We start from the raw sequence: 25,811 nt of genomic DNA on the forward strand, positions 1-25,811 counted from the left end.
ATGTCAGATGGAGAGAAACTGCTGTCCACATTTTAGTGGTGGGGCCATGCTGTTAGAGTGCATATTTGTAATTCTTGGTTTTTAGAAGATTGGTGAAACTCTCTGGTTAACTAACTTCTAGTATGCTGCAGGATTTCTGCTAAAATCTTCATTAGAGCACTCCCTTTCCTTACTGCTTTATACCTGACTGTCCTTACACCTGCTTGTTGGGTGTGCATCCCTTGGAGGCAGATGTGAAGCCACGCTTGGGAGAGGTTCTTTTAGGACAGAATATATTAAGAATTACATGATAAAGCAACTTCTGCTTACTATAACACTGAAGAAGGGTTCTCGAGCTGGTTGACACATTATTCCAACCATAGACAAGGCTGAAGCTTTACATAAATTCTTAAGTGTTAGTGGGATAGATGCAGCTTTTCAGTGAAAAGGGAATTTTTGTATCTACAAGTAACAAGCAAAAATACCCTTTGTCATGCTTGTGAAATAACTGGACCTGGTAGGCAGTGCCACTGATTTTATCATAGAGAAAGGAAGATTACAGAAAGGGCAAGGTCTTGGCAGACAATGTCAGTCTCACACTCAGGTAAGTACAAATGCATTCCTGCCGGGGTCACAGCTCCACTATGACATGTTTGACTTCTGAGAAATGAAATACTAGAGGAAAAACTAAGTATCTTATCTTGAAGATGGATCAACCTTGAAAGATAATTAATGTTTGAACAACAGCTGAAAAACTGGATTAATTTCACTACTCTGAGCAGGTGACAGCCTCAGGTCCCCTTCAGCCTGAATTACTTAGAGCTACAATAAAAACATTTAAACACTGATGGTTCAGGACAGAAAAAAACAAGGACTCAAGCTCTGGTTTTGTCTGGTTTCAGGGCAACTTTCTCCTTTATTACACTCTTATTAAATACTCTAGAAAATCTTAACACAAACACATAACTTTTACTTAAATTCACTGTAACTGGCTTCAACACTTTCTCAAAATACAGCACTTCAGAGGACTGGCTGGCAGAATGGCTGGCATCCCAGTTAACACTTAAGTACAAAGCAGGACAGAGCCATCCAGTTATGGAACAAAGGTTCCAGAAAACTTACATCAGCTTATTGTCAAGGAGACCTTGATCCTGAGGGCAGGGAGGTGGGGCTGGCTCAGTAGTTCAGTTTTACAGTGCTTTGGCAATTTTTACAGTAAGCCACAGCTGGCTTATTAGCTATCATACCCTATTCCTGAAGCATTTTTTTCTAAATCTTAAACCATCAGAAGAAAAGTGAAACGCATGAAAGACAAAAGGATCAGTCTCAGACAGTGCAGACTCCACACCACACCAGGAGGTAGAGGCTGGATGCCCAGAGGCGTGTGGCCATGCTGAGCCCAAACTCTGCTTTTGTTTGCATTCTCTTAAGAAAAGGGGGGAACATAGCCAATGTCCACAGTGATGTTGGTGTAAAGAGGGTGCTTTGTCCTGGAAAGGAGCTTGAACTCTAATGAATTCATTCCGTCATCCTTCCATGTCTTCCTGGTGTTGTGTCGGGAAGCAGGCCTGAAGAAAGAAGAATACCTGCAGTTAGAAGAACAAAGGTGATGAAACAGTCTTCCAGAGCAGGCAAGGGCTTAGCAAATGAAAGCTGCTAGCAGAAAAGCCCCAAGAAATTTCTTCTCACATAATACAAACTAGAGAGAAGGCATTTTATAAGACTCATCAGATGAGAGCAAGTTCACACTGAGTATTCTAAACAAGGAGGACAATTTGGACAGGACTCTAATCAGGCAGGGAGACCAGGGAGGTGGCAACTACAGTGTGCAAAAAACCAAGAAGCTGGCAGCACCTTAGAGAGAGCTAGGAGTGCAACAGAGAGGCTTGCAGCAATGGTGTACATGGGCTGCTGTAGGCAGGCTTTAAGACAGGGTTGTTATGGAAACCTGAGTTTTGAGATGATAGAGGGAAGTCTGCTCTGTCAGTGTGAGAAGCCTCCACCACACTTGACCCAACACCCTCCTCCAGCTCTTTATATAAAACTGGGTCTTTCTTAAGGTCTCTCTCAGAGCACCTTCCTCATGTCTTCAAACTACACTGCTACTTTCCACTATTTTAATAGCACCTTGTGAATCCACACAGATGGAAGAGCAAGTTTGTATGACAGAGAAGTAACAAAGTGCCTCTTGAAACTGAACTCTCCCTATTTACCAGACAGGCAGTATTTTTTTTAAAGTCATATTCCCTGAATAATCTGATGCTTAAGTCTGATAGGTGTTAGCTTCCCAGCTAGCACCTGCCCTTAACAATAGGGAAAAAGTAGGAAACTAGGAGAAACCCTTCGTATGCAGAGACAGGAGCAGTGTTACTCAGTTGAAACTGCCTGGGAGCCTTCTTTAAATAGCCACATTAAAGCAGAAAAACAAGTGGGGTCATTAAGGATACTTTCAGCCTGTTCTGAGGAAGAGGATGGTAACAGTCAACTTGCCATAAGGCAAAGAGTAGCCTCCTAACTGCCCCGCCCCTCCACCCCAAACAGTTACCCTCTCCAAGGCTCTTGTGTCTCTGTCTCTTCATTGTAGTCCATCGCTTTGTAGCGTCCAAGGTGAGGTGATGTCCGGACTATTTTCATTCCTGCTAACTGGATTCTGTTAAAACAACAAACAAAATGTTTGCTCAGGCATAAAGGTGCCATTTCTAGGGTTAGTTATAGGGAAGTTCAAAGTCAGATGAGTTTCAGTGTTGATGCAATCAACGCGAAACGCAGAAGTGAGCTCAAGTTTAACAACCCAGTGCCACAAGTATCTTCTCTAGCAGGTTCTAACCAGGCTTGGGCTAGAAAGCTCCCACCTGCAGTGCACTTCGACAGGGCACAAAGAGGGTTATAGCAAGCAGGGAATGACCAGCAGCACACGGAGCATTCAAGAGCAATTCCCATGAATCTGACAACTGAGCATTATTTTCCCTTCCTTGTAAGAGCAGAGCTTTTACTGCCTAGAGGTCCATCACCTAAACTTAAAAAAAACCAAAAAAAAACCCAAAAAACCCCAAACCCAAACTTGCAGTTTCTGAAAGGAAGCCAGCCCTGAGTTTCAGATCCAGATTAAGCCTCTGTCTGTTCTCTGAGAAGTGCCATTCATTCAGATGGCCTGATTAGAGGACTGGCTACAAAAAAGATAGTGATAAATACAGGCACCAGAGAAACAAATGCGTGCTGCTCAGCTGCAGGACAGTTAGATAAGAAAAAAGTGAACTGAAGGCTGAGAATTCCAGAATAAAGTGCCTAAACCCAGCATTTTGGGTGACTTCCAAGCAACCCATTGCTGATGGCATCTATGTTAGTTTACCAATAAAAAGTGCCTGTAGTAGTGCTAGGGCTAGCAAACCTCCGTTATCACAGGGCAGCTCTTACGCAGAGAAAGTTCCTGTGAATATAAAAATGAACGTTTGCTCAATTGAGGTTATCTAACAGGCATGTTTGCAACATTTGATTGCCTTCTGTCCAGATCTGGTACAGCAGCAAGCTCTGCTGAAGCAGGAATGTTACAAAGCTGAAAGAGGCTACAGAACTGAAAATACTTGTTAGTCTAGAGCCATCAAATGATTACAACACTTCACTGACAGTATGAAATACTCTTATTTCAGACTGAGTTTTAGACAAGGTTTCTTGTTTTCTGAACAGAAGCTTATTGCACATTCAATCAAAAAGACAAGAAAAAGCAACACTAAACTAGCTTTGCTGTTAAAGATTTGCATTGCAAGATTAAAGTAAAACCGTAACATGAAACAGTTAATACATTCATTTACTGTTATTAAGAAGAACCCAACAGACTTTCCTGTAGCTGATAATGTTAACACATAAGTGGTTCCAATTAGAGTAGTGTTTTCTTCTAATAAAAGGTAGATCCTGGTGTTTGCTAGGACTAATATTACAGAGTACTGCAGTCTACCAGCTGTAAGTAGCAGCCAGCTTGTTTTTTCACTGACTCTGCTCTAAGAAGCAGTATCCCAGCAAAAAAATCTTTACACAGGCCCTTTTTCTGACATTTCAATTTCCAGTTTCAAATACTACTTAGTTTTGTTGCTACGTGGTAAGAAGTGCTTTTGCACCTCCTAAAATACACATCCCAGTAGGTGCATCAAGCTGGCCAGTCAAAAATAGCCAGCTCTTTCCTAACTGCTGCAGGTTGAGACTTCAGTATGTGAATAAATCATTAACAGGCACTGTCCATGGCCTCCGTGTACCCACTGCTAATCAGTAGTGTAAGTTTTCAGAGAAACAATACATGATTTACTTCCCTTCAAGAAAGGGCTAAGTTGGGATCTACATAACCTCCTTGCCTTAAGAGGTTTCTGTAAGGAAGTGCACTTACACATAACTGGCGTGACTGTCTACCACTGGTACTGAAACCCACATTAGATGCCTAAGCTGTGCTAAGAACAGCTGAACAGACCCAGCATTGTAGTGAGTGTTTGATTTAAAGATCTATTTTCCCAGCATTCCATTCCTTTCGTAAATGCTGAATCTCTAAACAATCCTACACCCTTTTAGTCGGCTTTCTCTGGAAGGAAAAGTAGGAATTCTATGTTAGAAAATCTGACTTTTCAATTCCCAGAAGAATACTGCTTTGTAAGAACTCCTACAGTCCTCAAACAGAACATTCCACCCAAACCATGTAACTTGTCACACTGTGCAAGACCAGAAAACACACAAAGCCTTTACAGTCAGTTTAGTTTTATAAACTCCCCGTGAGCTTGCCTCAGTGCCAGATGATGAAGGTGGACGGTGCACCTACAAACTGAATAAAGAAGCTACAGCCATGGTTTTGTACTTGAAGAATTCGCATTAGGCAGAGTACCTGGAACGAAACTCATTGTATTCACTTCTACAGCGTGCTGCTGCCATGGCAACTGAAGTACCAGAAAAAACATCTTATCTTGCTGTCACTGACTCCCAGTAGTGCACAGGCTTCTCCATCACCCAGCACTGAAGGCAGAAGCTAGAATTCCTTGTGTTCCTTAATTCCAAGTGATTAGATAATACTTGGAGCAACCTAGCTGCCCAACATATAACTTAAATTCCCAACTGTCTGAGAATTAATAAGTACTTCCTCAGTTTTCTTATTCGTCAAGCTTGCAGATTCCTTCCTTCCCTTGGGGCTGTTCATGTCAATGGAGTCACTTGTCAACTACTGGTGGTTATAACCCCTTGGACACACTCCAGAGCGACTGAAGGCACAAGGATGTAAAGTAACATTCTGCCCTCCAGAGTCTGAGGAAAGATTTGTCCTCCCAGCACACAATGATTGGATTCATAGATTGAGCGTCTTCTGACATTAACCATTCCCAGTGCCACCAGCATTTTGGATTATAATGATACTGGAAGCACGTTAAGGAACAGCATCTTGGTTCCTTTTATAGGGTAATGGTACAGGTTTCACCAGCCAGCTTGGTTCTGTTTTAAGCCCATCCTGTGCATTAGTACCTTGTAGCAATGTCGTCATTTTCACCACCACCGCCCCAGTATGTGTTTGGAAACCCATTCATCTTCATGTAATGTTCTGGAGTCAGAGCAGACACACCCCCAAAAAAGGACTTATAGGGCAGACTAAAAGAGAAAGAAAAAAATAAAGAAAGCATCAATATTGGAGGCTAATACCAGTCCTCCACAAACGAACACCACGATCCCAGTCACACGTGTATGAATCACACACCTTACAGCCACTGTCATGACAATGCCAAAACCCAAAATAGCAAACCCAGTGTAATTCCTGTCATGTTCCATTCCCCTCCCAGCAGACCAAAGTAAAACTGGTTTTGAAATTTGCATCTTGGGTTAGTTCAAAATACCTGCATCCCATCACACATCTTCCACATGATCCATAATTCCCAGCCTATACTTAAAGATTGTATCTTTCACTGTCCCCATTCATATTTTCTCTGTAGGAAGTGAACCAATTAGGATACACACATCCAAAGCAAACGGAGGCACTTACGTGTACTGAAACTTATCAATGGCACTAGCCATGTGCTTGGGATAGTAGTCATCACACACATAGAGATTATAATCGTTCTCAGGTACAAGGTCCACGTCGTGCAGGAGAAGGCAGTCCCAGTCTTCATCCTTGAGGGCTTCCCGCACACCAACATTAAGCAGCTTTGCTCGGTTAAACGTACCGTTCCCCACCTGGAAAAGAAAACCTACATTTCTTCACCAAAACAACAAAGAGTGTACTCAATTAAAAAATTTATATTAGTAAAAACACCTTGCTCAATTGAATGACACTGGAATGAATCACTACTGGCTGCAAATTGCATGCTCCAGACTCTAAAAATTTCACCCATTCCCTTCACAATATTCTCAGCAATTGTAAGCTTTGCTGTGTCAGGGGCTATATACTGTGGGCACCTGAAGAAGGCCAACTTTTAAGAGACCACGAAGTCAATCCTGAGGTGTACATCTACACATCAACACCTTTGCCCTGACTACTGCTTATGAAAGCTTAGAAGTGAAAAAACAGATCAAACAAAAAAAGGTTCTTCTCCCTCCCAACTATCAGTTTTAATTAATGAATCCAAAACTTGCTCTCTCACCACTGATCTTTTGTAACACCTGTCCATGTTAGCTAGAAACGGCTGTTTGACCTGAACAGGTTGGCCCACAGCAGGGTCAAGCCAGATGTTTTTATTCGATACAGGCTAAAAATGCCCAACTTCACTTCAGCATTGAGTCTCAACAGCTTTGCTCAGTAGCCACACTGACAAGCTACAGACAAACCACATTCAACTCTTGAACAGCTGAAAATACAAGTTACCACTTAATGACAACTTTATCCCTCTAGAAGGAAAAAAAAGCAGAACAAATCAATATCAGAATGATGATCTTGACAAGTGATATGATATTTCAATCATTAGCAGCCATGGAGATGGGACAGCATATAACTGATCTGCTCTAAACCCATGCATAAAACTGTAATTCCACATTAGAAGATTCACATTTCTTGATCAGAACCCAACCCTTAACTGGGAAGCTCAGCTACACCTAATTTAGATTTACCTGCTGAATCAAGTAGATATTGTAACTGAGCTGCTGGCGCTGCAAGAAAGGATGGATATAGTAGAGAAGATGGTGCAGGTACTTCTCCTGGTTCCTGTAGGCTACAAGGATGGCTGATTTGTAGCGGGCCAAGCAGTGAGGTGGCCTGTAGCGGCCACCAGACTGCACAAAAGGATTTTTTTTGATGATCATTCTTTCACTAGGGAGCACCCTGAAGGTGATGGTTAATGGACCAACTGTAAGGAGAGACAGGAAAAAAAAAAAAAAGAAAAAAAGTTAAGCTCAGTGATGTTTCTCAACCTTCATTCAAAACCTATCAGATTAGCTACATGTGTTTATTACTAAAGACACGAGCCCTAGCACAGAACAGTTAACACCACCACACAGATGTGTCCACGTGATGAATTCCAGTACTGCCTACTGGTCACCTCCCCAGGGGTGCTGGGCTCAGCACCTGGCTGGCAGGCGACCTGCCAGAGGCACCCCAAGAGCCAGCACAGCCAGCACATCTCACTGGGCTCTTGCACAGTTTGTTTTCTCCTGGTGTTGGCTCCCTGCTACACAAGCAAACCTTCTGTCTTGTGTTGCTTAGGTGAGATCCTTGAATAAATGTATTCACTGTAAGAATAGCTTTGAAAAGGAATGAAGATGAACAGACATTATCTGCCTTTGCTACCCACGTGGAAACAGTCTCTAAGCCACTTTCAGAGGAGATTCAAGGACAAAAATGTCCAAAAGGATATTCAGCAGGTTGGGGGAGAAATAGCTTAAAGCCCAGACGAATACAAACGCTTTAGGAAATGTTAGCTTTATCTTAAAAAAAGTTTCAAGTTCATTTGCTGTTATGATCACATGCCACAAGGGCTGTACTTGCTATATTATTTAATTATATACACAGTGATAAACAGGTAGTACTTCAAAATTTTGGGAGAAGCAGACAACAGAACCAAGAAGGAAGAAGAGAGATGTTGCATATTTTCAGGAACAGGCACAGGGTGGCAAAAGAAACTACATATGATAGTTCCTCTACTCAGCACCTGAATGTTAAATGCAAAACATATCTAGTACATTAAACAGTTTTTACCTAATTAAAAGAAAAATCTGCATTTTAATCTGAATTCTTCCATTCTGCAGATGGAAAAATCTTGACAAGTCACAAGAAAGAATCAATATAAAGTGTCAATCACCATTTTAACACAAGTCTCGTATTGTAACAATATGAATAAACAACTTCCACACTTATTTAAGTGCCTGTCCCTCTGTGTAGTGAGAAAAGGTTCCAGAACTAGCAGAAGAGTTATAGTAATACACAAATCGGTGCGTCTTACGAGCTTCCAACCACTGTCAACTTCAAGAAAATAAAGCACAAATGCAGAACAAGGTTAAAACCTATTACTTAAATGAGCTATGAAGAAACCATCACCTAAATCACAAGTAAAAGCTGACAATTTCAAATGACAGTTTTAAGTAGGACCAACAACTCTGCAGGCCAGGGAGCAGGGAAAGGCACGGGTGTGTCTTAAGTCTAAGTAAGTATTTAAGCAAGTGGGTCCAGAAGGTCTTTGTTCCAGCCCATCTGACATTCAAGTCTCTGCTATAATTCTAACGAAAAAAAAACGAGCCTGTGTTCACCCACATCCTGTTTAACTGACACAGAAGGAAGCGACATCCCTCCACTTTATTTTTTTTTTGAGCACTAACAAGGCTCAGGGACTAAATTTGGCATAAAATTCAAGCTGTCCATTCAGAACTGGGAAACATTTTGCTAGTACATGGAAGCTGGTATACTTCACATTTCTGATGGGCAAACCTATACTTGATAAGCGTCTCCTTTTCCTCCTCAAGGAACACACATAACGGCATTTCCTGAAGGTCGGTCTGAATAGCCTGTAATTTATGCTGCTTTTTAGATTTACAAACTCCCTGATCATCAGATCTTTAAAGCACCATTAACCACTGACTTGATGACAACTGGAGCTTGCTAAAGAATGTTATATTCAGATTGGATTTCAACTCCAGATCATTGCTCCAAGGAAAATACAAGAATGGGAATTAATCCCTTTGTTTTCCCACAAAGGCAGGGTTTTGTTTTCTATGATATAATCAGGACTGTTTGTATTGCAGAGTAAGATTCTGCAGTGATAATCCTTAAACTCCAAAAAAATCAAATCTACATTTGGACATAAGGGTACGAGTAAGACAATGTGCAATAGTTTCACTCCTGTTGTCTCCTTCCCTACCCAAGCATATGCTTCATGAGGGTCATAGCTGCATTTTTCAGGTTTCTCAAGACATCATGTTCTCCTGAGCTGCCTGGCTCCGACCCTCAAACAACTCAGCTCAGAAACTCCATTTAGTATATGCCAAGAAAAGACAGGAGAAAAAGGTAAAGTCTGTGACTTATACCCCCAAAACCTCTGGCTGCCCTACACTCCTTGGCTACAAGCTAAATTCTGCCTCTCACGTCTTCTTCCCATCCAACTAACAAAAGGCTAATGCACTGTAATCCAGTTAAATCCCAGATGTGAGCAGAGCAGTTGCAGGCTGGACAAAATAGGGAAAAATAAAACTGCTAAAGCGCAGCTTCGGGGAAGGAGGAAAAGCCCATCTTAGACATGCAAGAAAGCCCACGATCCCAATCCAGACATGGTACCAAATCACCACCCTGAAGCGTCCGAGCAATTTCTCCGTAGCCTGATTCCTAAGCTCTTTCCGTGCCTGTACCACCACATGGAGGGTGTTAATTCCTATGCAACTTTAGAGTTCAAACTCACAATTCCCTGTCTGTATTGTTAGCTGGTGCCAGTGACAGCATGCTCCCTGCTTGCTTTACTTTCTAGGCAACACATTTGACTCTCTGGGGGATCTATTGATTTTGACCAGATCTATCCCACTTAAGAAAGAAACTCCATGAGTTCTAAACTCCTTGCTACACATTCAGAGTTAGCAGCTGTAATTACTGAGTTCAACCAGAATAAGAAGAGCTTACTCAAGCTAAACTAAACAGGAACAGTAGCATGGATTAATACTTCCCTGAGGAAAAGCAGCACTACACTAATAGAGTCAGATTTGTATAATTCTACCACTGTTTGAATGAAAGAAAAAAAAAAAAAAACCAGATCAACAGCCTTAATTTAAGCACCAGTTTCTACTGACAGAATACAAAGCTGTCTCAACTGCAGCCGAAAATAAATCTCAGCATTACCACCTTTTGACTTCTCTTTAAATCCAAGAGAAGAAGCTCCAGTAGGAGAGCATCCATTAGAAAACGTAGCAGGAGCTACTCATTGCCACAACAGATGGTCACACTCATGAAAAGGTTATAACAGATGGGAGTGAAAGGGAGTAGCTACTGTAAGAAGGGCTCAGAAAAAAATTCTTCCATAACACAAGCATATTTAAAACAGCAGAGTTACAGACAGAACTTTCAGCTATTAAAGTCCTCAAGGGCCAAACCAACTCGTTCAGCACCTACCATGTATGAAGTAAGGTACCTCTTAAAAAAAAAAAAACAAACCTGAGTCTTCTAGCATCAAGCTTCTTCCTGGTAAGAGGAAAAGATGAACCGAAACAAACAACATATCTTGTGTGCAATGTGAGAAAGTCAGTTTTTGAATTTAGAAGCTACTTTGTTAAGTTTGAATAAGGACAACTCTAGCATATAAACACTTTGCTTTTTCCAAAAAACAAAGGAGGAGGAAACAGGCAACTGGTTATTTGTGTAGAAACTAGAAACTTTAACCTCTGAGTAATTTATTCACAATATTAATGCAGACACTGAATATCTGGTACAATGCTTTTCAAGTTGTCAGTCACAAAAGGTTCAATGGACACCACTAAGCATTAAAAAAAGTAACATTAGTCAGCCAAGTTCCTCCAAGGCAGAGATATTTAGCAAATATACTTTAATTCTTACTCCACGGCCCTGGAAGAACCAAGATGCTGTAGATTCAGGAGATAGGAAAAAGACAAATGAGCTGCAAGCTGATCATACACTCAGTTATGGAAATGATCAGCTGTATACATAAGTGGAAAAAGTGCAGCACTTCATAAAAGCCCCGATGCAGAAACCATTTAAGTGATTTGACTTTCTTCCTGTTACTTTAACACGCTCTGGAATGGACACAGTGACCTATTACCAGCTCTGAATTGAAGACTGGAGTCCTCAAGAATTGATTTGAAATCTCATTTAATGGAGTTTATGAAATTAATATTAAAAGGCATCGTTCTCTCTGATATAACGCTTCCAAGAGAGATCAGTCCCATGAGAGAAGATGATAACAACCCATCAAGACATTTTATAAAGTATTTATATATCTATTCACATGTACCCATCACACACAAAACAAGGGGTAACTACCTTGAAGAGTAGCATGCATTTCTTGTGTTAAAAAAAAAACAAACAACACAACAAACTACTCAGAAGAGGCTGGCATATAGTAATATCAGAAGAAATACTTATATTTAAAGGGAAGTATCACTGAGTACAAGTTAAGTTGTAGCAGAGCGCTCATTTTTCTTAAGCTGAATCTGTACCAATGCTCCACGTGATTTGTGTTTCACAGCAACAATGCTTCACATGCTCAACTCAGTTTTTTTTATGCAGCAAAACTTCCACAATTACTTTGCCTCATATTTTTTTTCTCCCATTCAACTTACTGGTTGTTTCTGTCATAAATAACATTATGTTTGTGTTTTAGCTCGGAAGTACCACATGCAGGCCAACCCCCTCTGTTCTCAGCACACTCAGGGATGGGCAGAAGAGGTCTTAAAAAGATTTCACAGCTCCAAGAGCATTGATTACTTGAGTGTAATTTTACTCTGTGTCTGCCTCCTCCATGTACGTCATTACTCTTGCTTATCTGATGGCTTGCAGACAAGCTGCCCAGAATTGCACCTAGTTTTGTTTGGTTTTCTTTTGAGACCAAAGCTTTCTCATTTGACTCTTTCCGGACAGCAGATTCTTGTCAGTAGTGGAGACAAGCAGGGTGCAGGCACCTTTCTGCTGTGCTTTTTCAAATAAAACAATTAAGTCGGAAACACAGAATTGTAGCTTCCCCAAAAAACTTATGGGCTGTAGCTAGTGATGAACAGAGACTACACGAAAACCATTACAACTGGCACCTGTGCAAAAAGGCTCTGTAGTATCAGTATTTCAGTATTTAGCAGAGCCATTTCCAAGGGAAATGCTGAAGCATATACCCAAAAGTTATACAATTCCATCACACATACTGCATTTAACATTTTATTTAACTTCAGCAACAGAGGAAGGAAAAAACTTCCCAAAAGAACATGCATCATTACAAAGACTGCAGCCTAAAAAGGCTCAGCCAAAGCATTCCAGCAAGAGTTCTCTAACCTCAGTGAGCATCTTGACACAAGAGTAACCACAGCGCTAGCTTTCAACAACGCTTCCACCTGTGAACCAAGGTCAGCCATTTGCTTGTACGGTGATCAGCTCTCCTAGAACAGGAGGGCAACTACTAAGTAGTGCTCCAAGACTAGTTCTATGCAAGACTTAGGTATGCAGAAACCTGTGTGGTACGAAAAAACCGACAAGACTTTTAAGTCTAAAGAAGTTTCTAAGCCTAAAGGATACATAACAATCATAGGGCAAAAAGATCACCACGAAGAGCAAGGTGCCAAGCTGCATTCTCATACAAACGGTATTTAAAGCCAACTTAATCAATTTATATTGAACTGCAGGCTTGATATAAGGCTGAGACAAAGAACCCAGGAGTTACAGTGAGACAGAGGTCAAAATCATGCCGTTACCAAAGTACAATCGTTGGCACATTTTACACAAGACTGCCAAGGAGATAAAAAAAGTATTACTAAGTTGGTATTAACACCATGCCCTGTCTTCACGCTTGTTCTACAATCTCCACGTAGCCAAATCCTTAATATTGGAAGTTTTAGATCAGTAAAATACTTTTCTTCGCATAACCAATAAAAATGAGTTAATTAACACAAGAAAGATTTGACAGCGTAAGTATTACATCAGTATACCACTTCTAAAGTGGGAAGGTTTGAAAAAGATACAGCTTACAAAGTGTTCAGCATTATCACGTACCAAAGTAGTAACTGAAACACTATCGATTTATACCTACCAAATATTGGTGACTGCGCTGAGCAGTACGGCATAGTTTCTTCATTAGCAGCTCGGGTAAACAAGCTGAGGTTTGTATACACATCATGAGTTTTTGAGTAATCCAGGATCTGATGCGAGTCTAAAAACCCACGGAACACATTTGAAGGTCCACCTCGGTATAGTATCAGGATAAATATCGCTTGGAAGACAAACAGAAACAGCAGGAAACAAGGATTTTCGACACGGCAGAGGGACATCGCTTTTAGCCCATGCTCTGGTGTCAGACGGGTGAGGAGTTTAACTGCCTTCCGCGAGCGGTTCTGCGTTCAGGGCTACATCGCTGTGCGCGGAAGACCACCACCACCACCACCTCCTCCTCCTCCTCCTCCTCCTCCTCAAACTCCCCGAGGCGGCAGCCTGCTCTCCCAGCACGGCTCCGCCACGCCGCCCCAAGCCCCGCGAGGCGAACGGAACGAGAGGAAAACCTGCCCGAGCCCACCCAGAGCGGCGGGGCCGGCGGCACCCGCGCCCGGCAGGCAGCGGCACAGGCGCAGCGGCCGCCCCCGCACACCCTGACGCCTGCCCCCGCGGGAGCCGCCTGCCTGAGGCGGAGGCAACGGCGAGAAGCGAGGCGGGGCGGCTCCGGGAAAGGACCGCCCGCCGCGGGGCAGAGCGACGCACGGTTACATAGCGACGCCTCGCCTGTAACCCCCGCGCCTGCCGGAGGCTCCCGGCAGCCCGACCTCCTCCCGTTCCGCCCCAGCCCCGGGTGAGGAAGAGCAGCGGCAGCGCGGCCGCTCCAGCCCCGCCGTCACGCAGCCCCCGCCCGCCTCCCGGCGAGACTACAGCTCCCAGCATGCAAAGCGCGGCAGGGCGGAGCCCGGCCGGGGCGGTGCGGCACGCTGGGAGCTGTAGTCCTCCGGCGCCCTCAGCGCCCGCCGCCGTCACGGCCCTCAGCGGGGGTGGTGCCGGGTGACGGCGCCGTGGGGCGCAGGGGAGAGGGAGGGGGCGGCTGCTGAGCTGCGCCGCGGCTCTTCGCCTCTGTCAGCCCACAGCCGCTGTCCCGACTCTGAATTGCTTATTGAACTGAGCAGAGAGAGATAAACTGACGTTAACACGCTACTCTCTGCCTACACCTGAAGGGACTAGGGCAGCGCAGCCTCCACAGCCAGGGACCTCCTGTCATGGCCTCACTGCCCGTAAAAATTTTGGCTTTTACACCCACCTCTTTTTTTTTGGCTGATTTCTTAATGAGATGGGGCTTAGGAGAGCGTGCTATCAGTCTGTTTGCTCTCCTAACGGATTCTTAATGTGTTGCCCACTTTCAGTTAAATCTGGCAGAGGAAAATAAGTCTTACAGATACTAAATTCCTGCAAGGCTTCAAAGAAAAATCAGCGGCTGGGTTTGCACTGAGGAGAGCAGTAAAAAAGAGATTTGTGCCTGTGAGTGGGGGCAGGAACCCTTAGCTCAGCCTCCCGTCCTGCTCCAAGGCGTAGCTGCCAGCCGGGCAGTCAGCTCCCGTCTGCTGGCCCGTCAGCCAGCACGCCCGGCCCCAAACCAGGCGAAGCCTGTGCTGCTGTTTGCCCTCCAAACGGGGCAGCATGGGAAAGAGACGGGGGGAGAGGGTGATAGCGTTTATATGGGGAGCTGGGAGTACTCTTGCTTCGGAGCTGGGCTAAGATGTAAGGGACCCATCCATAGGAAACTTGACCTCAGTCATTCTGCTGTGCAGAACAACCTGTTATTCAATTTAAGCGGATTGCTTTAAGGCCTGGTTGTAAATTGTCGTCATTTCACATTTAATTTTAAATTAATTGGTTTCTAAAATAAAAAATGTATTGAACATTTCTTTTGCCTGAGCAAAAATCTTGCTTTATTGAAATCCACCCAATGCTGCCGCTGCTAAGACTGCTTTTCTTGCGCACCACTGTGAGTCTCCACTGTTTACATTCCCCCTGTGCCATTCCCCCCACGACCACGGCAAACGTACCCTGCTTGTCTTCCCCGCCATAAAACGAAGCAGCGCTCGCTGTTCTGCTGAAAGCTCCAGCAAGTGCAATGCCATGGACAGGAAAGAATGAATCTCTGTGTCAACCATGAAACAAACAGAGGAACCAAGATTTTCATGGTATGACCTGGGGTTGCAGGCAGCAATCGTTTTAGAGCCTGATACTACTTTATGCTTTATGAGTTGCCTTGTGATTCTCCCTTGGGTCACAGTAGGAAACGGTGATGTAGGAACAAGTTGGGCAAGGCCTTTCTGACTCCATCTGCCTCGGAGGCAGGGAGAAGCCAGACCCGCTGGAACTGTCCCGCGCCAGCGGCTCTGCTAACTTCCTCGCAGTCAGGGCTTAGTTGTAAAACTTGTCACCCTGTGCCAGTTGCTGAGCTGAAGAAGCAGGTCAGCTGGAAAGGCAACAGCCTACCCCAATCTGTATTTTTACCTGTGTGTATGTATGCTCTCAAGACTGGAAATACAACTAGCCAGATCCACTGTCTGCAGAGGAGCCGAACAGCACGTGTTTCTGTGCAGGCTGGGAGAGCTGAATCTTCAGGAACATCTCCCTCAGGAGCCTTCCAAAACCAAACACAGTTCCTCTCCTTCCCCTTCAGCCATTGCCACTGAAACAAGTGGATCAGAAACCACCACAAGCCTTTTTCTTAGAAGAGAGCAAGGACAGACTGGAGAGCAGAGTACAGATCAGAAATTCATGGTGCCAGCAGGTCCAAGCCTTTTCAAGGTCACAGTGCTCCTGTTTTACACAGGGCTGTCAAAAGCTGGGAGTTATTTTGAATTAAAAATGAATCAGATTGCTTAAATGCAAAAAAAAAAATTTAACTGCCTCCACCGAAGCACGGAAGGGAGCTGGCAGGCATTTTAGCCACCCCTGCGCACAGATTTATTGAGGGCAGTGATGGAGGAAAACAACTTGAGACTGGATCTGTAAGAAGCAGGCACTGGGCTGTCTTCATAGTCAAAGGTCTGCCTTTCTCATTTTCACAAGTCTGCCTGAGAAATTAAATTGAATGCATACAAAAAAAAAAGACAAACACCATCTTCAACAGAGCTTGAAATTAAGTTTGTGTGAGAGCCTCTGGATTGTCCCAGGGGAGGGGGCTTCCCCTCCTCCAAGTGTAATTTCACCTCCAATCAGCCCCGAATGTGATGAGAGACTGAGAGAAGTACCTCGCTCCATTTAATAAGATTCATTCTTGCTTGCTCTTTCTCTTTCCCCTTCTCGTCCCTGCTTTGTCTCCTGGGGCCTGCACCAGATCCCTGTTGAAAATGCAGCAGAGTGGCTGGGAAGCTTGGCCTTGAAAATGCAAGGCCCGAGGAGGGGAGGAATGATGTGTGGGTGTAATAGAGTGATACCAAGCAGGGTGCTCATGCAGTGCTGGTCAACGTGTCTTATCTGCTACCCTCCCGATCCCCAGGGTGTCTGTCAAGGGAAGGTAGCATTAGTCCTTGTACAGGCATTGTAGAAGTTTTGAGGCATGATAGCCAAGCAGAGCTGTCCCTCTTTTTTTGGACAAGTGACTGTGTTTTCTAGTGGGGTGGGCATTCTGGGTACCTTTGGCCATGGCAGTTCTTTCTCAGCCTTTTGCAGGATCTAGGGTTGTGAACTTCACATTGCACTTTAAGCAACACTGTTGTGAATGTGATTTTTTTATTACACAGGTATGGATTTGGCTTGTACTCTAGTACGCTGAATTTTTAGCAATGCTTCCTCAAAAAAGTCTTAAAAGTGCTTGCATGTTTCTGGGAGGTGGGTCCCTTATTGTTGTTAAAAAAACAGATATCTGATGTCACGTACCTTGGCCAAATGACAGAGTAGATCAGTGAGAGCATTGGAAACAGGACCTGGATCTACTAGCTTCTCCCAAGCTTGTGGATTAGCCAACAGTGGGCTCCTGTCAAACAGGCCCATCTGTTCTCCTCCAGTCTGGAGGGAGAAGGAAGAACTAAGAGACTAGAGTTGTTTCCCTACCTGATCCCAATGGATTGTCATCTAGTGCCTCAATGAGAGTTCATACATTTTTCCCAGTGGATTATAGCTTGCAGGGACTGGCAGAAGCAGGGGCTGAAACAGCATGCAGTTGGTTAGGAAGACTAGACCTTGTAATGCCTTAGCCTGAGCTTCCTTACCCTGTTGGTACTGCTCCTGGGTGTCTCCCCCTTGCCCAGAAGATGCAGTGGGCTGTATTGTAGAGGGCCACAGCTACTGCCCTTGCCTGCTTCCCATCACATGCTGTCCTAAGTAACTGATCCTCCTCCAGGAGGAAGGAAGTTGAAAAACTTCTCTTGAGAGGTTTCATGACCTCCAGAACCAATAGGGAGAGACTGTGGCACCACATTCCTGCAGGAGATCCCTTATGTCTTACCATATTGCTGCCAGGAGAGCTTGTTCTGGCTTTTCCCAGAGAGGAGGACAGTGTGCAGGAGCTGCCTGGCCCAACAGAGCTGGAGTGGATATGGTGCACCCTGCAGAGCAGACTTCAATAACGTCACCCAGCAGACCTCCACAGAAATCAGGCAGCCTGCTCACTGCCAACAGCAGCCTTGTTTAGGCATGACCGCACAATGCAGCTTGCCGTTTCTCTAAGACAGCTTGTGGCACCTTTCCCCTCTCCCGTGATGGAGAACTGACTGCCTGCCCTATGTTTTGTCCACTACTCACTTCTGACTTGTGGTCAGCACCTTTGCAGAGCAATTTCAGTAGGGGTGGTCACCATGTCACCAAAATGACAGCTAGAGATGCCATGAGACTACGGAGTTTAGGCTATATTCTCCTGTCTCCTTCTGCCTCTTTCCTTTATCTCCATAAAGGAGGCACCAGTCTCAGGGACCTGAAATGTTTTTGCTTGAATTTCTCTTGTAGCATTTGGGTCAGATGAAGACTGAAGTGAGTACCCCTGAAATGAGAACAACTAAAACTGATACATTCTCCATTACAGAGTCCGCTGTGTTTTCCTGGAAAAGGAGTAAGCACTTACGCTGCAAGAAAAGACAATGGTGCAATATTGTACTATTCACATCATATTTAATAACGTTCTAGTACCATTCAATAGAAATAAATAATCATTAAAAAGTACTTTATTGACATTCTCTTCCCTTCATCAATATTATTTTCTGCAACGGGAAATGTTAGTAATATTCATTGGTTGGTGAATTGGATGAATCTCAGAGGACATGAATATCAGACACTAATATGCTAGTAAAAACCAGGCACTGGGATGTCTTCTCTTCTTTAAATACTTCAGGCTTGATCTGCAGCTTCTCTCCTTATTGCATTCACTGCAGTCACTTTCTCTGAAGCCTGTAGCTCCTACTGCTGCTCGACTCCTGGGCTCTCCCACCCAACTCTGCTAACAAACAGCCATCTTAGCTTGTGGTGTCTGTTGCTCACCCGCCCTTAGCTGATACGCCTTGGCCAGCAGCAGTCCTTGCTGTCCTTAGGCTGCTCTACAAGGAAAAGAGTACTTGTGCTGAACAGGTCCAAATGTCTGCTAGCCTGGAATATCAGCTGTGTACATCCACGCTGTCCATACAAGGTCTTGGTCCTGCACAATTTAGTGACGGACAGAATTTCTTGATTCACAGAAACTCTCCTCCACAGGGCCAGGCTGGGGCAAGAATGGAGATGGCGCGACAGGGCCGGTCGTGAGAGCAGGCTCCGACCGGCACTGGACTGACAGTATAGCGCATATCACTGGAATTCAGGTCCCCAGTGGGAAAAATAGGAGTCATAATTTTGCTTTCTTATAGGGATGCAGAGACAACAACTCTCTAAAAACATGCGTGTGGGGGTATCCTTTGCAACGGGAAGAGACCCTTGCTACAAACACCCACCATCAGTGCCAAAACCCTATGTAGGACCTGTGTGAGATTAAAGGCCAGGGAATTAATCACCATATCCCCTCCTGTTCATACGGGCAGAAAACCTGCCCATCTTGGAGGAGAAAATGGAGGATCATAAATCAACTCCTTTATTCCCTCGCTCTTGCTCGTCCATCGAAACCACAAAGAAGGGGACTTAATCTTGGTTTAATGCTGGGTAGAAGCATTGAGCCCACCTGCCTGGTGGCAGGGATAGGTCAGTGTCCTGGTTTCATGGGATAAAATTTATAGAATCAAGTTTCTGTTAGATTTTGTTTCAGTTTGTGGCCAGCCATGGTGATCAAGGGCAGCTGACCCAGAGGTGTATTTCTGTATCATTAACATCAATTTCACTATAAAAGGGAAAGCTTGCTAGGGAGGAGTGGGCTCTTTTTGCTCTCCTCACCTTCCTCATTCCCAATGATTGCTATTCCTGGAGTAATTTGCTGCAGCTCTGTAGCCAAATATAATTTTGTGTGTTCTGTATTATCATTAATAGTGATTTCTTTATTTTATTAAATCTGTTTAACCCACAAGTCTCCGTCCTTTTCCCAATTCCCTTCCTTGGTTGGGGAAGGGACATTGGGTGAGAGAAAAACTGTTATTGTTTAGCCCTGGGTGCAGGCTAAATTAACACAGTCAGCGAAGCCCACTGGAGTGCAAGGCCTGTTACCTCCTGCAGAGGACAGGACACAAAGCTCTGAGAAATGGAGAATTAAGTGTATTTTGTAGATGCCTGGCTTCCTTCGTGCTATCTCGTGCCAGTAAGCCAGACCCTTGCTCTGAAGGACCCTTCTAGGGCCACAGAAGACACCGTTTTCGCGGCCTATTCAGTATTTCTTCATGCTGAGATGGCTGGCAGGGTGGCCTGTAGTGCTGGGTGTCTTCACCCAGAAAGACCCTGGCCTAAGCCTCACTAAACGCAGTCTCCATTTCTCTATTTGCTGCCTATTCTTTGCTTTCTCCTGCCTCCCTCTCTGATAGGAGGCATCTCACCCCCTTTGGCCCCTCCTGTACTTTAGCCCCTTTCCCACAGCAGGATGCACAGCTGCTCATTCCCCATTTGAGGGAACATGGACCAACTCTCTCTCTCAGATACCCTTCAAAGAGCCCCCTTCATGGAGGCTTCCCGAGATCCCACGGGGACTATCTGCTCAGTTTTTACCTTGCTATAATTGCTCGGGAGCCAGAAACTAAGTGCCACCCACGTCTCTTGCATAAAAGAACTGTAATCCCCTTTGCTGTACTTGCCTCCTTGCTGTGTTTTTGATTATTTTGCCAGTTTAAGACATTATTGTAAAGAAACCCCAGGGAGCTCAGAACATACGACATTCATCAGTGGACGCCAAGCTCTGCTGTTCTGGGGCAAGGGGGGAAATATTCTTTCTTCGTGAACATGTCAGGCGATCGAAGCTAAAAACCAAAATTCAACAAGGAACAGGCAGGGAAGAACTCTAGTATAAATAAATCAACAAATAAATAAGTTTCCTGCCAGCCCAGAATTTCTTGGGCGGGGGATGATTCAATTGCTCATAAATTTCCCCCAGCTGTGAAATCCTCCATGTGTTTTGAATGCCTAAAGCCTTATTTCTCATGGCCTGAGTGAAGATGGTTTTCAAGATATACTCAGAGGGCTTTCTGGGTCATTCAAGGAATCTTCCTAGAAAAGTCACAGCAACACCACTCCCCACGCACACACATGCTACCAACACTTGTGCTTTTAATCCAGTGCATCCTTCCTTCAGTCCTCAGTTTGCCACCTCCTCCTTTGTGGGCTGCCTTCCACCTGGCTGTCTTCCTGTTTTATTGAGGGAAAGGGAAACCCTTCCACATGACACTGTCTCCTCTCTCTTCACGGCGCCACACATGCCTTTCAAAGTTCAACTGGAAAACCTTGTCACATTTGCTATTTCGGTTGTCATCTATGAGCTCAAGATACGTTTCCCGATGACGCCTCTCCACGTTCCTTGATGTTCTCACAGGAGATGAGCGCAGGCTGAGGGTTCCTCTTCTCTGAGCACTTCTCACCTACCACCTCCACCTGAGAGAGGTGTCTTCCTCTCTGCAGGTCTAGCAAGCAAGTCCATATATGTGATTTGAGGCTACTGAAGCGCCTGATGGTGCTGCCGCAGGGTCCCAGGTTAAGAAAAATACTTTCAAGTACGCCCATCTTTGCCCCTGCTTTCTGGTCTCTGCAGCGAGATGTGGAGGCATGGCCTTTGAGGTATGTACAGTACATGCTGGGTCTCCCTGAGCGGGAGAGGAACTTCACCCAGAGGACTCTGGGCCTGGGGATCTGGGATGGCATTTTCCAAAACAACCTTAAGCAAGGGCACTTCAGGCTCTCAGCCGAGGCGTGCAGGCACCAGATCCTTTCTGAACTCCCAAACCCCAAATGAGGCGCTTCAGCGCAGCTCCCTCTCCAACACTGAAAGCTGATCCGTGTAGATATCTGAGTGCATCCTTCAGAGGGAGAGCTGCTCTCAGGCTAGCTTTGTTTTAAAGCTGTTTTGAGAGCGTACCAGCCTCAGGCTGACAGGTCTGCGTTTGTGCTTTTGCGACAACTCCTGTCCTTGAACCGCTGCAGCTCGCAGCTGCTCTACTGAAGCTCAGGTTTGATGATATGCCAGGAGGGATCTTCAGAGGCACCCACACCCACCCTGGATTTTAGCCTCTATGCTGGCACAGCCGAGAATGGAGATCGCATCTAATAAATTTTACTGAATGGTTACAACCACAGAGCCCGCAGGGGAAGGGAAGCACTCCTCTCCCAGGTGGGGGACGGGAGCCAGTGCACGAAGTCAAAAGTGAAGAGCTGTAGGATCGCAGGGCACCACATCAGCTCTGTCCCTGCTTGTTACCACCTTGCGGGCAGTGGGAGCTGGTCGGGGTGGTTATGTTTGGGGGTGTTCATCATCCTCCAGCGGTGGAGCAGAGGGCTGGGCAGAACAGGCAGTGCGCGCTGCTGCTGTGGTCACTGACAAACTTCAGGAACAATCACTGCCCGCTGCCCCTGTCAAAACAAACACAGGATGAAGTGAGAAGGAGACAGAGGTGTTGATACTACATCCAGTACAACAGGGCAGGAGCTGCATTTTCAACAGGACTGTCCTCTGGCTCAGGTAGACACTAGGCAGGCATCGGTAACCAGGTTCCTCAACCACACTACGCATAGCTTCAGGCTGAGATGTGGCTGAAGAGCTGCTTGTTCTATCTGCACTGCAGAGTCCTAGCTGGGATATTTTATTTATGAATTAGCAAAAGTTTTTGAAGGATTTTTTTCACCAGTAAAATCGTTATTTCAACCTCTCTGATTTTTTTTTTTTTTTTTTTGTAGTAAAGAAAGAGCAGGAGGGTGAGATCTGAGGATCCCTGTTCAGTCTGTCTGGAAGCTCTGAAATGCACGTGAACTTCTGTTTCCAAATAGCACAAGGCAGCAGGAGTCCTATGCTAACCTAAGCAAACTCTTCTCTCTCAGATGGCTGCAAATAGATCTTAGCAATAAGAATAGGTGGTTTTAATAAGACCAGTCTTGAGTGATAGTTTTCATGGCTTTGACAAAGAAAAATATGAAGCGAAATTAATTTCCGTCTCCTGCTCTCAGCAGCCAAATGCCTGTTTTTTGAGGGGGTTTCAATACAGTCGTCAGGGACGTGTGCTGTGATAGCTTTTGGTTGCTCTGTGGCCCCTGTCGCAATACAGACAATCCCAAGGATTTCCCTCATCCTCCACATTACCCTTCCTACTCTGCATGCCCCCCAGTATTTCTGAGAGACCAGGCTTACAGCCATTTTCCACAATATCTCCACAGTGAAAGCCTTTGTCCAGCTGAAGATGGGCTCAGAGACCCCCTTTTTGTCCCTCCTGCTCCTCCACTTTGCACTAAGAGGCTGGGGAGGTAGCTGAGGATCTCACCCCTGATCCTCAATCCCAGCACATCTCAGATCCTGCCTAATGGTTCTCAGGGCAACAAAAACCCCAGAATTTCTAGTGCAGAAAAGAAAAACACTTTCCTTTTTAAAAATGCTGAGCTCTTCTTTTACTTTTTGTTGTCTCTCATGAAAAGCAAACCCCTGATGTGTCTTATTGCTAACCCTTTGCAGGTCTGCTCTGATTTGGCACGTAGAGTTTTCTCCCTCATATTCACAAACACGGCTGTGGTTCAGCTGGACACAGCGAAGGGTGGTGGGAACATGGGCAAGGAAGAGAGTGGACTCCAGCAGGGACAAGATAACTGCTATTTATGCAGCACTCGTTGAAGCCTGATCTTCGCCCTTCACATGATCAGCAGGTCCCTTTACACTGTCTGTGGCAATCCACCAAGTAGGCACACATGCCAAGCAGCCATGCAAGTGGCCCAACTAGAGATTAACAGAGCACCAAATCCTGCACCAAGCAATGTCTGCCTGGCTCACATCTGCAGGCGTTAAAGGGGAAAGGCCTCTGGGAGGTCTGGGACTTGACCGTCTCCATCTGATCCTCAACGAGGACAAATTGCCAGGAGGAAAAGACAGAAATATTCTCCTTATTGTGTCTAAGAACAGAACATCCTCAGGGGAGCAATTTTACCTCTTTTTTTTCCTCAGCGCTGGCTTATCTAGATCATGGCTGTCAAGGTTCCGAAGCTCAGCAGCCGTGATAGTAGGGACCTCCAAAACTCACCGTAGCCATCAGCAGAGATCTCAATTCAAAACTTTAAGGGGGAAAATCTAATGATTTTGTTTGACTGCCCAGTCAATCAATTTACCTTGCAGGTGTCTCCTGGAGTGGATGCCACCTGACCACTTGGCAGGTCAGAGCAGCTGCCCCACATGGCAGACGGTGGTGCAGAAGGGATTGTGGTCAAATTCTCTGCTAATGCAAGTGGAAAGCTCTTTCAAAGTCTACAGAGCTGGCTCAGCCAAGACTCCAGCTTGAAAACACCCTGAGAGGATGGCTCTGGATAAGGGTGCAAGTCCTCCTGGTGAATGGGGTGGCAGTGGCTTGATCACTCAGACTGGTCGCTTCCCTTTCTCACAAAATATGACTTACACAAAAGTCCCCTTCTCACAAAATATGGGGAGCCATTCCCATAAGAATCCATAGCAGATGTGTGGCATTTCTTATGGACGATGGCTCAGTGTTTGGCTGGGGACAGAGAGTGAGGACAAAAGCGCCGCTACATAAATGGCACATTTATGAAAAACATCGCATCCACACTCTGCATCTGTAGTGGAGCAGTTAACCCCTCCTCTGACAAGCAGTAAGGCATGTCTAATCTGTCTGGGTGTTTATAAGCCTACTCATCCTTTACAAAGTACATGGTACCTCCAGACCAGTTAAGTGGATTCTGAGTCCTTATGAGCTGAGTTTGGGCAATTGTAGCTTTAGCCTACTGCAGACCCAGCATGGGTGGGTATGTAAAATAAGCTCGTTACTGCTAGTGGGTTCCACAGAAGCACAGGTTAAAAGAGGGACTGCTGTCTAAGCATAGGTGTCTAGCATCATTTACGGGTCACCAGGATATCTGAGATATTAATGAAAAGCTGGCAGATATGGACAGAGTCTGTGCCCTACAGGAGGGCCAGGCAGGCTACCCCAGGGTCCCTATGGTGGCACCAGGTGTCAATGTTTAGGCAACTGACTCCTGTCCCTCCCATCTGCTGCTGGGTGTGCAGGCGCTGGGATTGCTTTGCACTCTTTGTACGGCCGTCACTCAGAGACAATGAGATGATGTGGAAATGCTGCGTGCAGCTACTAGCAATGCACACAGCAGATCAGTGCAGAAGTTGAAGTACTCACGACTGCCTGTATAAAAGCTGTCAGTTTTATTTCCACTGGCAGAGCTGAGGCGTATATTGGGGTCAGGGCTGAAAGCAGCCCTGGAATATCTTCCAAAGTAGGAGTAAATCATTCAGCATCCTGTATCCTGCCACAGATATAAGTCATTCCAGAAAGAGCTGGGTACTCCCAAATTGGATACCTTTATTCTTTTGGGACTTTTGGGCTAGGAATCTGCCAAGGGCAGACATTGGGATCAGAGGGCACGGCAGCTGGCAGAGAGGTCATAGCTCCTCTGAAGCCTCTTCTTCATCAATCTCTACTTCTAAGAACATATCACTGATCTCTGATACATTTCTGCCCTCACCTGTGGTGGTTGCTATAATACCCTCTTCCTGCTGCTGAACCTGGCTCTGTGGACTGCAAAGGCACTCCCAGTGCCTTCACTATTTCTCCTCAGCAGCAGATGTATTCCTAGCTCTGGTAATGTTGGTACTGAGCCACTCAAACTCAGTGAGAGTCTGTGTAGGTTACTCTTTGCTGGTTCCTTTTTTGAGGTCATCATCTAAGTTGTTTATGCAGGATAAAAACTGAAGGGGGATGCAAGGAGCACTGCAGAAGTGGCAGGGCTGCTGGGGAAAAGCTTGTCTGCAGGGGTGTGATCTCTTGCCACAAACTATAGGACAGCTCCCACATTAAAGGGAGTTTGGAGCTGGCAGGAATTGAGGAGCAAGGAATTTGGCTTCTCATTATTACTCAGTGAAACCATGGGATTCTTCTGCCGCTTTCTCTCTGTCTGTATGCAGGCAAAGCTTCCATGTGGACTGCAAGGAGGCTCAAATGAGTATGAAATGCAAACTGTAAGTGGATAAAGATGAGGATGTACTTCTTGTGCAAAGGGTGGCATGGTAAGGGAGTTACTGGGACAATCATGTATGCATTCTTTGAGGAAATAATAGCATAAATAAGGAAACAGGTACAGATTATTTGTCTTGCCAAAACCAATAAAGACAAGGGTACTCACACCCTGGAGCTGGCTCTGC

The 25,811-nt window shown here is 45.2% G+C and overlaps 1 protein-coding gene across 2 annotated transcripts; it reads right to left on the bottom strand.

Annotated features, from left to right (window-relative positions):
• Window positions 1-862: 862 nt before the first annotated feature.
• On the bottom strand, window positions 863-13,892 carry LOC137672935 (beta-1,4-galactosyltransferase 3-like). Of its 2 annotated transcripts, none has more exons than XM_068417378.1 (6): window positions 13,149-13,892; window positions 7,039-7,274; window positions 5,978-6,168; window positions 5,467-5,589; window positions 2,525-2,629; window positions 863-1,547 (listed from the first exon to the last, which is right to left on the bottom strand). In XM_068417378.1, the coding sequence occupies exons 1-6, from the start codon at window positions 13,384-13,386 to the stop codon at window positions 1,406-1,408; spliced, it is 1,035 nt and encodes a 344-aa protein (XP_068273479.1). In that variant the 5' UTR covers window positions 13,387-13,892; the 3' UTR covers window positions 863-1,405. The 2 variants fall into 2 exon arrangements, with proteins under 2 accessions (XP_068273479.1, XP_068273478.1); XM_068417377.1 differs by having other exon boundaries at window positions 863-1,565.
• Between the last annotated feature and the right edge of the window lie 11,919 nt (window positions 13,893-25,811).

The sequence above is a fragment of the Nyctibius grandis genome, chromosome 23 (genome assembly GCF_013368605.1).
Source record: "Nyctibius grandis isolate bNycGra1 chromosome 23, bNycGra1.pri, whole genome shotgun sequence".
Lineage (NCBI taxonomy): Eukaryota > Metazoa > Chordata > Aves > Nyctibiiformes > Nyctibiidae > Nyctibius > Nyctibius grandis.